Raw genomic sequence first — 18,116 nt, forward strand, 5'->3', positions numbered from 1 at the left:
GGATCCCAGGTGTGCTTCGGCCTAGGTTAGACTGCCCTGCCTGTGTCCGGTTACCCGCCAGAGGACCAGGCGCTGCGAGAGAGGGCGGGAGGGTGGGGCCTATTCGGCGGGTCATTCCCCTGTCCCCGCATCGCGGCACCAAGTGGAGCAATAAAAAGGGAGCACATGGACACTTGACTTTGGACACCAGTCCGTCTGCCCAGGTTGGGGTTTGTATTCCTACCTGCCTGATTAATAATCCCTGCTTTGGGGCACAGTGAGGAAAGGAGTGGGTGGAGGGGCGAGAGACACTTTTGTCTTCTCCATGAAGTATTTAGGAGCTGACAACTGTAGCTTTAATAGTTGATATTTCAGTGTATTGGAATGTCGTTGCTTCACCTCCCTGTAAAACCATGACTGCATTTAGGCAAGTACAGACTGGAGATGCGCACTGTGACCTCTTAATTGGTGAAATTAGCTTTCTTCCTGTAGAATTCTACATCAGCCACAGAATCAGAGGCCGGTATACGTCCTTTGGTCAGCCCTTTTGTTTTACACTTGAAGAAACAAATGCCCAGTTAGTGGCAAAATCGGGACTCACGACAAGATTTCTTTATTACTAGTTCATTATTCTTTCCCCTTGGCCATGCTGATTACCTATGGGTACAGACGCATAGCTTTTTACAGGTGCAGGACTCTGGGAATCATGAGAATGGACTCTTGGGTTGCGTCCATCTCAGCTTCAAGGTGACTTATCTTCAGCGGTCCTCATTTTCAGAGATTGCTGATTCGGTTTAGTTGCAGGAACTTTCTGGGCATCATTAACATAACATTGTCTTGAGCAGCCCAGCCAGCTCTCATTTCTAGACAAACTCTGCTCAGGCAGCTTCTCCTGGAAACCGTGGAGCCCACCTCAGTCCCCTCACCTGCCAGAAATATCATCATTATCTGAAGATTCACGACTTCCGGTGTTTGGTCCTGCCCTCCTAAGTGCTTGTTACTCATTTTGGTTAGACTAGTCCTGTCCCAGTTTTTGTTTCAGTGTCATCAACCCTTAGTGTACCTATATTCTCCAGTGATTATCACCTGAGTGGATGAGTGGATGATGGGTGTCAACCATACCGCTGTTTGAACTCTTGCTCATTGAACTATCATCTCTTATTAGAGGATTTTAGTATAGCACAATGATTTGAAGACGAAACCACCACAACCAGCTAGCTTTGGGAGAAAAGGCATATATAGTCATTTCTGCTGCAATTCTTGTTTTGTGTTATTGTCATTTAAGGGAGATCTGAAATGAAAAGCTTTCACTGTGTTCTCATTGTGTTATTGTGTGAAAGTGAAAGCTAGAAAACAAACTGGTATACTTTATTATGACTACTTTTGGTGATTATATGTGGACAGAAGATTATGAAACTGCTGTTAATAAGGCAGAAACAGCGTGCATGGCGTCTGGGCTGTGAAGTTGGCAGTGCTTTGACCTTTAGATGTTTCAGGCTGTCGCAGGCTTTTGATCTCTTTGAAATTTAAGCATAAATATATGCTGAATTTACTCACATATCTCTATCCTTTCTCACTTTGCCCCTTCCTTGTACCTTTCTATGTGGTTTTCCTCTCTAAAATATCAATTGCAACACAGAGACTTGTCTTCCAAGTTACTCAGGCATCTCTGAGTCCCTAATAGGGCCGTATTGTGCCCCGGTCCTTCTCCCCCGCAGCCTGTATGTCTTGCCAGCCATGGATGTGAGGGCCCGGGTTGGCCAGAGAAGGCGCAGTGTGACTAGTTGTCAAGGATGGAACTTGATTACTTTCCAGCTCTGGTTTTTCTATAGCCTTCTCTGTTACCTGACTTTTGAAAAGTAGTATCTTACTTTAAAAAGTAACAGTTCTCTGAGCAAATGAGTCTGCCCCACAGTATAAGTTAGCTGTTTATTACCTAAGGACTGAAAATGTTTATCCGTATTCAGATGATATAAGTAAAATGTCAGAAGACACATGAAACCATTTAAGTGCGTTTTTTTATACTTTTTTCTAGGCAGAAGGCAGGCACTGTCACGTGAAATTGCTTTTTCCTCTTGTAAATAGCCTCAACTCATACAGAGCTAGTTTTAAAATACATTGTAGTTCCTTTGATTAAAGAAAAGGAAAGAAAGTCTGCGCCTCTGCTCTAATACGTCCCCTAAATTCAGAGAATGAGTGTCCTGGCCACAAATGCAAAGGACCCCAGAGAAGCTCATAGGATAGACCCCTTTGCATCACCACTATATCAGGAAGCAGGGATAACAGCATTATCTAAAACAGGTCCAGCGATAAAACTCTAGAGAGTACAGTTAGGTAAACTGTACTAGTGCAAGTTTAAAACTGTTGGTATCACACAAGCATCAAGGAGGAAGATGCCTACAACCCAAACAGCATGCCTTTTCTCAAAATGGAGTGGAGGCGAAGAGTGGAAGCAGGTAAACAGAGAGATGTGGGAGTAAATACAGCATCTGTGGATACATACATACGCATCTCTATGTATAAACTGAAGATAAGGTCTGTATCCAACCGGATTCCCCAGTGACTGAATTCTCCCATTTCAGTCTGTGCAGAATATGAAAGCACCTTGATTTGGGGCTGTAGTCCATACTGACCCCCACTTTCTCCTTGTACGAGGAGCCTCTCAGTGGACAGGGAGGAATGCATATTCCTATAGCTGGTTGGGCTGGTGGTGGTGGTGCTAGAATGGCTGCCAGCGGCACTCACCGAGCCCCAGGGGACCCAGGGGACCCTCCCCAACACACAGTGCATCTGGAAGGGAACACTTCCCTCTCTAAGAACTGGTGCGCGAGAGGTTGGTATTGCAGTGTTGGTGTTTAGGTGACCCTGTTACTCTAAAACATTTTCATAGGCTCTGCAGCCAGTAATTTCTGTTGTAAAGAACCTTTAATTTATAAAACCTATTTTTAATTGAATAACTGGAGACTTATTTTGTTGTTAACTTGTTAGAAACAAAGCCTTTTCATCCACCAACACATCCATCACAATTTATATAGTTATATTGTATTATAAACATAAACGTCCAATAGGAAGAGTATTTAAGCAATTCGTTATTGAGTTTCTCTGTATTATGAATGATGTTTGTTAACGTATCTTGAGAGAGAATGTGGAAATTTTTTTCAGCTTTTACGGGACATATACTTTGTTTCCTTTGTAGATTTTCTATTTTCGTTACTGTTTTCCCCTATTGTAAAAATAGTATAACCACATTGTTTTACATAAAATAGAAGCTATGGAGGGAGGGGTATCACCTATATTCCTAACATATAATGGTCACCATTGGTATTCAGGTGTGTTTGCTAACAGTTTTCCTGTGTGTATTTGTCTGTTCATTCCTTGTAACCCCCACGCCACTCGTCACAAGCATTCCAGCACAGGCCTTGGAAGTAGTCAGAGCCCAGTTCAAACCCTGGTTCTTAACGTTTAATAGCTGTGGGGCCGTGGCGAGTTTCTTAACTACTCCGAACTTCATTTCCTCATCTGTAAAATGGACATAATATTACCTACTTCATAGATGATTATGAGAATTACATGAGATGCTGTATTTGAATGTATTTATTTAAAGCAGTGAGTACATCACTTGGCTTATGGTGGAATGGGTTCAGTATCTTTTCTAAAATGTGTTTTGAATTTAGTATAGAATATATTGATTTTATTCCTAAGTAAGTGCAAGACATTCTAAGATGCCTGTGGAAATTCAGACATTATGATTCACTGCCTGTGGTGGGAGTAGATAGAAAACTTGAGTCCAGAGAAATAAATGATTACCTGTGATAAGGTAGATGTCAACAGGATCTTATAATTAATGAATCCGTTGATTGGTTTTCTTTGCTGTGGTTTGTTTTAACCTTTGGAATATTGTTATTAGAAAAGGAATGCTATTTTCTAATGATGCTAACCTCGTCAAAGTTGCCTGTAATGTTCTTCTTTTGTGATTATAATAAACATTTTGTGGGATAAAATTTGTACTTTAGTTCTTTCAGGAGAAAACCAAGAAAGAAATTGCAAGTGAGTTTCTGATTTTTCTTAGTCTAAGTTGCTCAGAAGTTTAAACCTTAATTTTGGGGCTTGATTCAAAAGCTACAAAAATAAAGTCTTTTAAAAATGTCACCATTCTGTTGTCAATATCAAAGATCATTTTAAATCTTATCTAGAGTCTATATCTTTAGGCTTTCTTCAACAGACTTTAATACAAATTGTACATTTTAGAACACAGTAGACACTTGTGTGAATATCCAAATAGTATTCAAACACATTTTATCCTGTGCTATGTTAGGTTTGTTTTTGGAATGGAAGTAGTCAGTATTCAGTTTATATTTGCTTTAAGCTTTCTTTTTTTATGTTTTAAAAAGATGCCATGTTTAGTGCTTATATCTAAAGGGATGAAAAATAGTGTATTTCAGTTTTTCCTGGTTAGTCAACTATGTAGAGCCTTCTCCAAAGAAGATTTCAGCCTCTATTTTATATGTGATTCGATTTTAAGCTCTACATAGAGTTTCCATTTAATGACTAAAATTTATGTATCTGAACTTGAGTTAATTGGTTTTAATTATAAATCATATAATGTCCAGTTAATCCATCTAAAGATCAATTCATGCACAAAAAATAACAATAGATTGCTATGGCCATTCTTCTATACTTCCTGTATTTCAGATTTTAACCGAAATGACTTAAAAAATAACAGATACTGGAATAGCCTCTAGTTAGTTTTTATTCTTTTGAAGAAAGTTTTTGAGTTGTGGGAATTGTGACTGTTGTCACGATAGATGCCCATAAACTTGTAATTATACATTAACATTGATTTGCTTACATAATTTGCAAGAATACCTCTTCTTCATGCTAAACAAAATGCAAAAGTAACAAAATTGGAGCTCCACCTAAAGCCGACATTCTCTTTACCTTATACTTGGGGATGAGCCTGACTACTTAGAACATACGACTTTTATATTTTACAGGGTAAGGAATTTTACATTGTACATTTAACTTTCAAGATTTAACCTGTTCCTTGGGCTTAGCATCGATTACCGTCGTTATTTGAAATGACCGATGTGTAATGATTGTGAGGTTTAACCAAGCTTCTTTGCGTATGAGAAAGTACTTCGTAGGACCAACCCTGTCTCCCCCTTTGGTTTGTTTAGAAGACTTGCACTATCTGCCAGATGCTGCTTCCTAACCAGTGCAGCTTTGCATCACACCAGAGAATCCATCAGCACAAATCTCCCTACACCTGCCCCGAGTGCGGGGCCATCTGCAGGTCGGTGCACTTCCAGACCCACGTCACCAAGAACTGTCTGCACTACACGCGGAGAGTTGGTTATCGGTCAGTATATCGTTCACTTGCGTGCCAGTAAAGCTCATTCACGTACAGCTGCCCAGTGTATGGCGTGGCCTGTGCACATAGGGGGCAGGGTGGTACAGTGATACCTCGATTAACAGATCCTCTGGGAGCCACGCTCGTTTGCAGTAGAGTTGATCTGTTGGAATTTTTTTAATGCGGCCTTGGCCCTCTGGCCCACACAAAGCTGAGGGTAAAGGGGGCCCCTCCTTCCAGGCACAAGTGTGCATGTGGCAAGGTCTGGCTTTCACTGACGGTGAGACCCTTTGCTTTCGGCACCCTTTCTAGCATCCTTTTGTTGTCATGCTCTCTGCATTTTAACCCCTGCAACAATCCCATGCACTTCTGTCCCTCTTAATGCTTCCTCTCCTCTAATCAAAACAGAAGGGGTGCGGTGGTTCCTTATTTTTATTGTGGCATGTTGAAGGACTGGGTGTGTGTTCTTTCCTAACATTGCTGTTTGTGGAAGAGCCTTCCCCCCTAGATAACGCTCCTTTATTCCTTCTCCTTTACCTGAGTTCAGGCTGCTCCCTTATCTCCACACATCTTAACTAGGATCCCTTTCACTGCCCCCTTAAGATGCTCAGATGTACCTTTTACAACATCTGCCAAGTCTAATGTTAGCTTAGCTAATACTGAGTGATGATGTATTTGAACCTTATCCTCCCCTGTGTGACCTTCCTGTGCCTTTTATATTTTGACCCAATGAATGCCCACCAAGAAAATCAGTCATTGCTAACACAGTATCTTTGTTAATAGAGGTATTACTGTATTGTGTGTTTATCTTAAACTTAAGGGTTTGGTTGCCTGGTATCTTTAATGTTAGACTGTTAATATACAGGGATTATTATTATTTTTTTGGTTGTAATACAGTTATGTTTTATAAAAATGAAGTCCAGTTGGTATAATTTCCCAGTTTTATTTCAGTTAAATTTAGGTTCTGGCATCACCAATTCCTAGGTGGCTATGTCCATTTTTCTAACATTAAGAGAGACATGCTTCACATTTTTATCTTATGCCTCCAAACCTGTGATGCACAAACGTTTAATGGATTAGGGTCTACCCTGCCAGAAAACCTTTGGTTTGGAAGTTAAGAAACCAGAGTTTTTGGTACCAGTTCTACCACAAATTACATGGTAATTCATGCATTTTCTCTGTGCCGTGGGGCCCTGTCTATAAAATTGGTGTGATGCTCAACTCCGTCTCCATTGGGATGTCAGAGAGTAAAACAGGACAATCGAAATGCATGCTAAGTGCTTGTGGGGGGAGGTGCACATTGAAGGTGCCCTTGAGTCCATACACAAAGTCTATACGCAGTTATGTTTTCAATCTTTCCCCATGTTTTGAAACTGTCAGTACTGGATTCTTTGTTTAATGATGGAAAGCAGTTCCACAACATGTCCTGTGTGATGTTCTTTTCTTCAGTTTTTTTAAAATTTGTTTTTGTTTGTTTTAATTTTTTGTTGTTTTTTGAGTGATGATCTCTTAACGGTTGCCAAACTTAGCTCAGACGTTTAGTCTATTTTTCTAGTATAATGAACGTAAACTTAGGTTGGAATGAATAAAGGAAGTTAGACTTGTATCATTCTAGCTGTTCCTGGTAGCTTTCCTAAATTAAAATAGAGGCTCCGCAGGCAGCTAAAAGTAATTAGCTCATTTGGAAAAGCCCATCCCTTGCTTTTCTTTTTCTTTTTTTTCCCCCCAATTCATAGAGTTGCTTAAATTTGGAATTTTGACTTTTTTACTAAAATTGTTGTGCTTAGTATAGATTTTTTTACCCCTGGACATGAGGCTTACAAGAGCTGTCAAAATACTGTTTGTATATTCTTAAGTTTAGTTCATTAGATGAGAAAATAATTTGACCTTAGTTTTTTTCTTGCTGTTTCAAATAATGGTCCAGTCCAATATTTGATGGGGGCTTAGCAGCCCCTCGGCCTTGTATGTTTTCCCTTCCTTTTTGGCACTCCAGTGTTTTTCTTTTTCTTTCTTTTTTTTTTTTTTAGGCAGATGAGTCTGACACGGCTCCCATGTCTTATATGGTCTCTTCTGGATTCACTATGCCCCATTTTTTTCTCTCTTCTTGATCATATTGCATCTCCCAAACATTTAGGGGGTCATGTCTAGCTCCTGGTTGATATGGTAAAAGTCAAGTGTTTATCTGAATTTTCCTGCTTCTCAATTAATTGGATCTGCATCTAGAAAGCAGAATTAGAAGATTGTATGCTGTAAACATTTTCTTAAATTAAAAAATAAAGAGAAACTTGATTGGGTACCCAGAACACAAAGGATTTGAGGTAGATTACATATTTATTAATAGACTTATTTTTAGTAGCATTAGGATACTGTGTGAGCCTTTCAAACTCTGTCTTCTGTTTGTCTATTTACGTTCCCTGCTGGCCTCTCGTTGTCCTTGAACCTTTTCTTCCACTTGTAGGTGGATATTTTACAACTTTCTCTTTTCTTAGTTCTTTTTAATTCTCTTCTTTCTTTCTTTACATTAAGGAGGTTTTTCCCTTGGCCTCCATTGATGCTATTTGGACCAAGCCTTAACTGCCTCCTTCATCAACTATAGATTCTTCAACTTCCTGTTTATTTTCTTTAGGATTATCTCTTCTTCTCAATCCAGGCAACTTCAGAGAATGAACTCTTTCTTTCTTTTTGCCCTTCCTTGGTCTTTTGCCCTTTGAACATCACCTTTCTACCCTTGATGGAAAAAACATCTTTTGCTTGATTCATCGTGTAGAGGACACTTCCGTTTCATTAGTAACTCATCTATTTTTGTTTTATGTATTCTTTCTCTTCCATAGGAATCACAGGCTTCTAGGGTTGGGAAGGACTAAAAAATGATCTTCTCAGTTTACAAATGAGAAACTGGCCCAGAGAGGATCAGTAATAACCAGTTCAAGGCAACAGAAGTTAAAGTTAACCCAAAATACTTTCAACATATTTGGGTGGCTTTATTGCCTAAAATAATAGTAGCTAGGCTAATGATGCTTTCCTTACTTATTCTCCTTTTGTTTGTAATGTTTTTAATGTATATGCTGCTGAACATTATGCCTTAAGTCATTTAAAATGCTAACTAACGATTTTTATAAAATGCTTGCAAAGGTTAACATGGCACGCTTCATAGAACACATATATTGGGTTGTCAGAAAAGTCATGACGCATTTTTGCAACGAAAAACATAGAAAAAATACGTCATGACTTTTCTGACAACCCAGTAATCCAGAGCACACCACTCCTGTTGACTTCCAGGAATTTGGAAGGGAGGTCCTAAGACTAGAAGTACCTTAGATTAAGGCAAACGAAATCTCTGAGCACTGCCTCCTGAAGGCAGGCCCCGTCTGCACCTTCCCCCCCACCAGGTTCTCATCCAGGAACACACCTGTCAGGTGTATTAAAGGTATTACCCTATAGACTTGAGAGCCTACAGAGAGACAACCCTCAAATACCGGGGGTGCCAAAAAATGTATACACGTGACTTGTATTCATCTTTTGTTATTGGTATACATTGAGTATTACAATTTTAATACACTTTTTTTCCTTTCTTGAAATATGTATACATTTTTTTGGCACCCTCTGTAGTTTTCAGGTGTGAACAAAGGACGACTACGTCATCAAATGGATGTACTCTAAGTATTGCTGAGAGTCCTGGTGTGAGACAGATGAGGTTGGGGAGAAACGTATCTAAGTTGTACAGTTTGTTTCTGTAGGACTAGATTTGAACAACGAACGAGCTAATTAAATCATTAGAAAGTCAAGAAGAGGTTAGCTAGAGAGGCAGTTTATCTAGCGAGGTTGATTTTTCACAAGTTTATAATTCATGTCACTTCTTAAACAGATACAAGTGTACTTAAGTTTGTTTGCTAGGAGACAAACAATCCAGGTGGTTGACCTTCTCCATATTGGGCCCCCATAATCTCCAGATACACTAACCACATCAGTGTGTACCAGGAAATAGGCCATGGCCTTGGAGCCAGCACTCACTTGTTCCTCTGTGCCCCTCCATTGATGGCACGTAGGGTTAGATAGTGCAGATTTCTTCCATTGAAAATGCCATTTGGGTAGAGGGGCTGGGGAGGAACTCCAGCATGTAGGAGGTACAGGGTCTTGCCGTGTTCCTGGCCTAGATATGGCTCCCACAATCCATTGTTCTCACCACAGCCTAGAGTCTGGACATTTATTCACAGAAACTTTAAAGATGCTTAAAATTAGACCATTTGAGTTTTAGTTTTCTTCTTTATGATCTTCCTTCTTACATATCTAAATAGAAAAAAAATAAAACCTACTTCCCACAAGCTATTTGAAACCTAAAAGGGCTATGAAGATGTGTTCATTTTACCCAGTTTTTAACACAGTTAAGTCACACACGTTTAATGGTCTCGTGCTAACCACTCTGTGTTTATTTTTCTAACAGATGTGTGCATTGCAATGTTGTGTACTCTGATGTGGCTGCCCTGAAGTCTCACATTCAAGGTTCCCACTGTGAAGTCTTCTACAAGTGTCCTATTTGTCCAATGGCGTTTAAGTCTGCCCCAAGCACACATTCCCATGCCTACACACAGCATCCTGGCATCAAGATAGGAGAACCAAAGTAAGTCACGCTGCTTTTGACGTTTACGCCGCTGCTTTATCAGTGATTTGGAGGCAGGAGTAGTGCTGTGGAATAGAATTTAAGATAGGAAGAATGATGCCACTATGCAACTTCTGATGCTCAGAGCTCCCCAAATCTTTCAGTTCTTTCCAGGTGAGGTCTTTGTCCCAAAATGTCGCTTATTACTTATGCTCTTGTCATCAATTTTTAGTAAATGAGTGAATATTTATCAATTTTGTTCTTAAGGAGATTTTAACAAGTTCTAGGAAAACTATAAAAACTGTCAATCTTTCCATTTTCCCATAGTTGCGTTCTTAGGGGATACACTGTTCACAGTGACATTTATAAGATGAAGTCAACTTCATTTATAAACACCAGTTACTGAATTTAATGTCGTACGTAGCCAGTGTATGTCCTTGACTAGTAAAACTAAGTTTCATTTTTGCCTGAATCTCACTCTTAATATTGTCAGTTTTTGCTTTTTTGTGTCTTTCATAATGAAGTGGTGCTTTGGCAGACAATTATGGGCTGCCTGTCTGTGGTAGAGGCAGCTCAGCAAAGAGGAGAGAGAGTGGGCCCTGGAGTCAGAACCCTGCCGCCCACCCACCAGCTGTGAATTCCGACTGTTACTTCCTGTCTCCAAGTCTGGCTTCTCCCCTGAAAAGGGAGGCAGTGCTTATGTCCCAGGGTGTGTGTACGGATATGTGCCTGAGGTGCCTGGCGCACGGTCCGTACATCTGGAGCACACAGGGGCTCTGTAGCATCTACCCCTTCCCACCTGCCTCCTGTACCCCACATTGTGGACGTGGACCCAGCACTGGACTAGATGCTCATGGTTACATTCATTTGTTTCCTGTATTATTTAACACAACGTGGAATTTGATCATTATGCGAGGCTAGATTTGCAACCTCAAATCTATTGGAGTGTTTTTGCCTGTAACTCCATAATCAAGGAAGTATCGGGGAAAGAGTTGCCATATTATATTGTCTGGCTTTTATTGTAACATTTAGTTGTGGGGCAGTGTTATTGACTAAACACTATCGAAGTGACTCTGTTTGTTAAAAAACTATGATAAAATGGAATTGTGTTCTACTAGGACCTTCACTTTGCTCCTTGTAAATCCTCAAAATGAGACAAATTACAAATGAGAGGATCCACATACAACCTGGTGTGTTGACTCCAAAGTTGGACGTTAAGCCGTCGTCAGTATTTATGGTAGGGAGGCTTCCAGACACCAACGTAGGGTTTTTCTCCCCGTGAATATAGTTTTTGATTTGAATCTTTATTCAGACAAAAAAAAAATTATTCACTGAAATGTGTGTGTATGGAATCTGGAACATGCTGTTACCTGGAAATACGTGGCAGCAAATGATTAAAAGAAGCTAAAACATCCCTCAAATTTGAGTAGTGTATAGGAAAACATTATTCCAGTATTTCCTTAACATGTTTTTTTTACTACAGTGGTTCTTGAACAAGTACCAAGCCTAAAGATGGGCATCGATCGCTGTGTTTTAAACTATAAAAACTAAAACAAATTTACAAATGAAATGCAGCAAAACTTCCTCATCTGTGACCTTTAAGTCAAGAGCATTGACTCAGGGTGACAGCCCACGCTTGGCTGAATTGAGGCCTCGCCCACAGCCCGGCGAAAGCACCAGGGGCTGCCCCTCGGGCTCTGGTTGTCATGCCTGCACTGCAGTGTGCCCCGAGCTCGTTTCCCTGCCACCTTTCCCTGCTTGGCCTCCTGTAAAGCCTCCTTCCTGTGCCATACTGGAAGGCCCTGTGGCCTACATTTAACCCCAAAACTCCCTTTTGACATGAAATCCATCTCTGTTCTGTTTATGTTAGCCCCAAATAAATCAGCAGCCCCCACTTCAAAAGCACCTCAGGCGCTGAACTCTCCTAGCAGTATGGGGTTGACAGAGGGTGTATGCAAATAAGTAAACATTATGCAAATGATTTACGTTCATTTTTAAAGCTCAATATGATTTCCCCACCTTCTTTAGAGACTGGATGAAAGTCTGAAAAATACCCATAAAGCCCTGCAGTCCCCTTGCTCAACTTGAAAAGCACGATCCCAGATTTGTATTTAACAAGCATTTATGTGGTGGTACTGTGTGCCAGGCACCCTTCTAGTACTGTGTTCCTTGTTTCCCAGTGTATGCTCAGGCATGTTTCCTCGCCATGTAAAAGGAAACTTTGAATACCCGTTAGTCTTTTCTGGACAACTTGAGATCATTTTTAGTGTCCGTTACTGGATTTTATGGTGATACAGTTTCGTGTCTGTTTTTATATTTTCCTTGACATCTGATGAATAGCGGTTCCTTTTGCTGCTTTGTGCCTTCCTTGCATTTGCCACTTCTAAATGTATATAAGTGGACAAATGAGAACTCCAAAGTTAAGAATCATATAAGAGACAGAGTTTTTGAACAAGTTCCTAAGAAATAAAAGAGGTGCACAGTTACAGTAGCAGCACGGTAGAGGACCTGGGAGTTGGACGAAGCTGACCTTGAACCTGACACTTACACGGCATGGCGTCAAGCACGTTGCCTAACCTCCGAGTCTCGGTCCCATCTGTGAAGTGGCGGTAGTGTGAACTCCCCTAACGGAGGTGTGGGCATTGATGATGCTCAGGATGGTGCTTTACACCTTGTTAGCTTCAGCCGGTGGTGGTGGTGGTGGTGGTGATGGAGGACGTTTGGGATTTCAGAGCTTAGAATCCTTTGTTCATTTGTTTCTATATCTGTGTCAAGGGGAGCACTCTGTTCTGGAGAGTTTGCTGTAAGTTGGACCTGATGTGGGTATCGGGCTTTAGCTTTCTATTTCTTCTTTCCTTCCTCCCCTGCTGCCCCCCCTCCGGTCTCTTTCCCTCCTTTGTTACAGTCTAGTTACCCTGTCATTCATTCGATCATACATCCAGGATTAAGCCAAACATTTGGCTTTGCGATCCCCACACCCCTGGGAACCTAGCACACTCACTTTCTCACTGTCTCCTCCCTGTGTCCCATCCCGTCCCGTCCTGTCCCCGCCATGGACTAGGTCTGTACAAACTGGTCTCACTCCTCTGCCCGGCCAAGCTCCCTGTGGTTTCCCATTGTCGCTGGACAGTTTGCTCTGTCTTCATACTCTGTACACTGTCCCTATGCCTGTGAGGTTCATGGTACCTTTATTTGGGCTTTGTTTTCACGTTAGCACCAGTGGGTTTTTTCTTTTTTCCTTTTTTTTGTTGTTGTTTTAAATAGTTTCTATCCTACAGAAAAATTGGAAGAACTTTCTAGAGAACTCTTGTTTCCCCTTCACCCAGATTCCCCAGGTGTCAGCATGTCCTTTTGCTCCATCATTTCACTCTCTCTCTCTCTTTCTCCTATTTAGGAAGCATGGGCATCATGCCATAAATATTTGCGTGTGTTCTGCCTCTGCTCCCATAAAGGACACTCGTGTGCATCACCACCCTCTGGCCTCCCAATCATGAATCAGTGTTGATTACATTCCCGTCCAATCCATAGAGCCCATTAAAATTTCTCCAATGGTTGAGACAGTGTCATTTGAGAAATGTCTGGTCCAGAATTCTATCCAGGAGTACGTTTTACATTTAATTGCACTCTCTCGTCCGTGGTCTCCCATCTGGAACAGCCGCTCAGCCTGTCCCCTCTCATGTCTTTGGCTATCCAACAAATGATACAGGCCTTTCATAACGAGGATGACCCTCCCCGGGTCTGTCACTGCTCCCTCAGAGCTGGACTTGGGACATGTGCTTTTGGCTGGAATCTCCACATTGTGTCACATTGGGGACATGCAGTGCCTACCTGTCCTTGCAGCGGTGATGTTACCAACCTCCATCATCTAGTCAGACTTCTGCCAGACTTCTCCCCTGTAAAAAATCACCATTTCCCTTTATATTTGTTAGCTGTTTGTGGGGCGGAATTCCGCTGTTATGCTGCTAACCTGGTCCTCAGAAAATTGCCTCAGTAAAAAGATTCTTTGCTGCTTTATACTATCTTTGCTAATAATATTAAGTAAAGGCAACAAATCCAAACAAACAGAACCCTACTCCCAAGGAATGTAGCATGAATAAAATGAACCGTGCCATTCTTCATGAAATAGTTATTTCGGAAAACGTAAGACAAGAATCCTGAAAACATTCTTAGCTTAACCAGTAAATCTTAGTTTTTTTCTGGAGGCTATTCTTATTTTCTGATTGCTGTATGCTAATTAAAGAAAAATCGGGAAATATAGACAAGCAGAATAATAAAAGGAATGCATATATTCAGTGGAGATGATGACGGTTATATGCCTTCTGTTTCTTTTCTATGCCTTTTAAAATTGTGGTCACATCATACATCTGTCTTGTTACATGTGGTTTTAATTTTCATGAAAATCTTACCATGTCATTGGTATATGTCTGCAACATTATTTAAAAAACTTTTTTACATAGTTGCTCTTATCGAATTACTTATATTACTAGACTATTTACAAATCTAAGCTATTTCAAACAGTAAGGAAATGAACGTCTTTGTCGCACCTGGTAAAGTTAATGATGACACATCATTACTGTACCACCTTTGAGCTGTCTGGTGAAGTCCTGTAAAACTTTGTCAGATCTTAAAAAATACCCACGTCCCAATCAAGGGTGCTTGTGCTCTGTGCCAAAGTAACTAACATGTCAAAACCCTGTAAAAACGTGTCACTCCAATTAAATTTATAAATCGTATGTGTAAAAAAGAAAAACAAGTCAAATCTGTAATGTTTTGACAGAGAAATGAGGTGAGCTTTGAGGGTATATGAGAAGTACTCTCTTAAGAAGACCCCGGGAGGAAAGACAAGTGGATCCAAGAGGCATTCTTTTCTTTAGCTTCGCTGCAGAAATAGCAAATGAAATCCCAACTTTTCCGTTTTCATCTCTGACTTTCCTCTTCCGTCGGTGTTTCTCTGTCATTTCCCTAAGCTGCTCCCTCCGCTTCTTTTTGCCTCTTCTCACTCCTCTTCTAAGGACACACAGGTCTTCTGGGGCCTGTCCTAAGGAGCAGGATGACCTGGGACGGTTATTGTCATCTGCAGCTCAGCCTTGATGTATCGCACACGAATACGTCAAGGGGCAGATGTGGACAGATGTGCTCACACGTCACCTGTCAAGTTCACTGCAGGCGAAGGGTGTAGCTGGGAGTGTAGGACCTTTCACTCCTGCAGACGACACTCTCCTGAGCTTCAGTGGAAGGTGATGGATAGAAAGGATTCTGTTCTCAGGGTTCAGATCTGCAGAACTAACTTAAGGAGGCTGCTTGGTAGGAACATGTTCGGTACGGGAAGGGTTTGCCAAGGACAGAGTATTTTAAACCATTTAAAGCACAATAGGCATTCCGATGTTGAAATACGGCTTTTCTTTTCTGCAGGGCTTTCTGTGTTAAGAACACATGTTGATATTTAAGTGCAAAATTGCTACTAAGTCTAAAAGAAAACTTGGAGCAAGTAACAGTTTGTGCCTTATAGGAGTTGAGTGGGCCCACTTAGTTCATTAAACCAAAATCTTTTTCAAGTTAGGGGACTACCCTTGAATTATGTTTTTTGTCTGATCTTAAAAACAAACCTGAGGGAAAAAAAAAAAAAGGAAAAACCCAAAAGAATCAAGGGTGCTTTTGCTGGGTTTTAAGGTAACTAACAAGTGAAGACCTTATAGAAACGTGTCAGTTGCAGGTCTGTAAGTCTCAAAATGGTCATTGATTTAGACTTCTAAGCAAGTGTGGGTGGTAAATGCATCTTAACCCACGATGTTAAGATTGATCCACACCTGAGCCATCCTCACGGCCTTCAAAAATTTGTTTCAAAGCTAAACTGTTTTGTTCTTTTTATGGTGTTTATGTGTTCCCCCTGCTTCTGCCTCCTGAATTCTTGAGGTGAAATAAAAAATTGCAGTTGCAGTTCCTGTGGCTGGAGAGAAGAGGGTCGTCTGACACTTGCATGCGCTTCTCTGTTGCAGAATAATATATAAGTGTTCCATGTGTGACACTGTGTTCACCCTGCAAACCCTGCTGTATCGTCACTTTGACCAACACATCGAAAACCAGAAGGTGTCTGTTTTCAAGTGTCCAGACTGTTCCCTTTTATATGCACAGAAGCAACTCATGATGGACCATATCAAGGTGCGTGCTGATCTCCCCTGTCCTTTCCGTGAATTCCAGATCCATTCGTGGGCGATACATCAAGGCTGAGCCGCAGATGACAGTGGGTGCTAGCCGTGGGTCAAGAGCAATTACGTGTTGACATCCTCCTCTTACTTGACCGAGGGATGCTTGTTACGCCCCAGTCCTGATCTGCATGCCATGAAAGATCAGCGCAAAGTAACAAATGCATGCACTGACATTAAGAGAATAATAGAGCATTTTGGGGGTTTTTTCCTGCATGTGAAAATGATGACAGTGAAGTTTACTTTTTTGAGCAGTTGGTTTTGTTTAGGATTCAGAAATAGGGACTCTGACAAATTGTGTAATTTCTATAAATATTGGTGTATTTAGAAAATGAAGGTTTTTCCCTTAAAAATTACGTAAGCAGTTCAGTGATGCCCCTGGATCTTTAGTCTTTTTTTTCTTTCTTTTCAGGTAAATTGACTGTGAGATGGTCAGGGTACATACAGCACAGTGTCTGTCACCTGGTGGGTGTTCAGTTACTGAAATGAATAAATGTCCAGTTTGGATAACCCACTCTGCAACCCCAAAGGGGCGATTTAAATCTCTTTGCAGCCTTTTAAGCTCGCTAAGGACAGCTTAGTCCTAGCCTCTTAGCCATCCACTGTGATAGGCTAAGCAACTTGATTCCTGTGTGATTAGGTGATAATATCCATCCGCTCTCAGAGATTGTATCCATTGCTCTCAGAGATTAAAGTGATTTCACTTAAAAAAAAACAACAACAGACCCAATATTATCATGAACGCAGTCTCTTAAATTTTTTCTTTTTTTAAATATATTACACAAAATGGCCAGTTTAAAGAGCAAACCTAGTCCCATCTTAGTTAAATGAACAGACTGGTAATCTTGGTGTTTCCTGTGCTGAGTGTATGTGGGAAAATCAATTCTAAAATAATGAATCTGTATTTCACTTGTTAAAAAACATTTGTTTTTAATAATCTTATTTTTACTGAACAGTATGAAAATAAAATGACTAAGTTAGAAATTCTCACCTTAGCACCCATTCCTTCCCTCTCTCTTGTCACAGCAGAGTTTTTTGCTGCTTTCCTGTAATTTCTCTCACACAATAAGGTTATCTTATAAAAGAATACTTTAATGCTTTACCCTCAACTTTTTAGTTAGTAAATATGTATTTTCCTAGAAACTTAGGGAAAGCTTATTAGAAGTTTTGGGGTTTTGTTTTTCGGGGGGTTTTAATGGTCAAAATGTGGCTTCTGATTTGCAAAACAGTTTAAACACATGGTGGAAAGGAAGCCAGAGCCCACTTTCTGGCTGTCAAGACATCATGTCTCGCCCCAGACTTTCTCTTTGCAAAGGAACATTGGACATGGAGCTCAGGCCCTTTTCATAGGGTAGACCTGTAACCTCTGCTCATGAGAAAACTCTAGAACCCCCATACTCCCCTCTGGGGTAACCCAGTATCGAAGGTTGGCTACTTCTTGGTACTGTTCAGAGAAGACCTGACCGTGAGAAAGTGGTGGAGAGGACACTGTCACTCGAGCACTCAGGAAGGAACATGGAGTTGGTCTTTGTGTCCGAGTCTCTGTGGCCTGGGAGGCCTCGACGTGCTGATGCACCTCCGGAAACGGGTGTCCTGTCGTGTCTTTCTGTAGGCTCAGTAACACAGAGGCGAGCTGCAGGCCTGAGTACGGATCTAGAAGGCCCGATTCAAACACAAATTGTACATTGAGGCATAGACTTTTTTGCTTCCGTGTGTTGTGTGTTTTTTTCTTTTCTTTTCTTTTCTTTCTTTCTTTTCTTCTCTTTCTTTTTGGACTCCATACTTCTAGAACACAAACAAAACAAAAACCAAAGCAAGCCAGTCTCTAGAAGCAAAGTGTGCTAAGTTTACCCCAATAGAATTTGACATCCTGTGCGTTTAAGTTGAAGATAGCTGTTGAGGTTAATGAGAATAAACAGCTCAGCAGTTTCAAAAGGCTTTTTGAGCACCTACTCTGTATAGTTCACAAGTCTGGGCGCTGTCAGTA

General features: G+C 40.9%; 1 protein-coding gene across 12 annotated transcripts in view; it reads left to right on the forward strand.

Moving 5' to 3' along the window:
* Window positions 1–18,116, forward strand: part of ZNF532 (zinc finger protein 532) — a 103,472-nt gene that overhangs the window by 59,943 nt on the left and 25,413 nt on the right. For 11 of the 12 annotated variants that reach the window (XM_019640620.1, XM_019640628.1, XM_019640625.1 and 8 more), the window contains 3 exons: window positions 5,157–5,338; window positions 9,771–9,947; window positions 15,923–16,085. In XM_019640620.1, coding sequence (XP_019496165.1) covers window positions 5,157–5,338; window positions 9,771–9,947; window positions 15,923–16,085 — 522 coding nt within the window. The remainder of the gene's footprint in view (window positions 1–5,156; window positions 5,339–9,770; window positions 9,948–15,922; window positions 16,086–18,116) is intronic. The other variant, XM_019640630.1, reaches the window with a different exon arrangement.

The sequence above is a fragment of the Hipposideros armiger genome, unplaced genomic scaffold (genome assembly GCF_001890085.2).
Source record: "Hipposideros armiger isolate ML-2016 unplaced genomic scaffold, ASM189008v1 scaffold_52, whole genome shotgun sequence".
Classification (NCBI taxonomy): domain Eukaryota; kingdom Metazoa; phylum Chordata; class Mammalia; order Chiroptera; family Hipposideridae; genus Hipposideros; species Hipposideros armiger.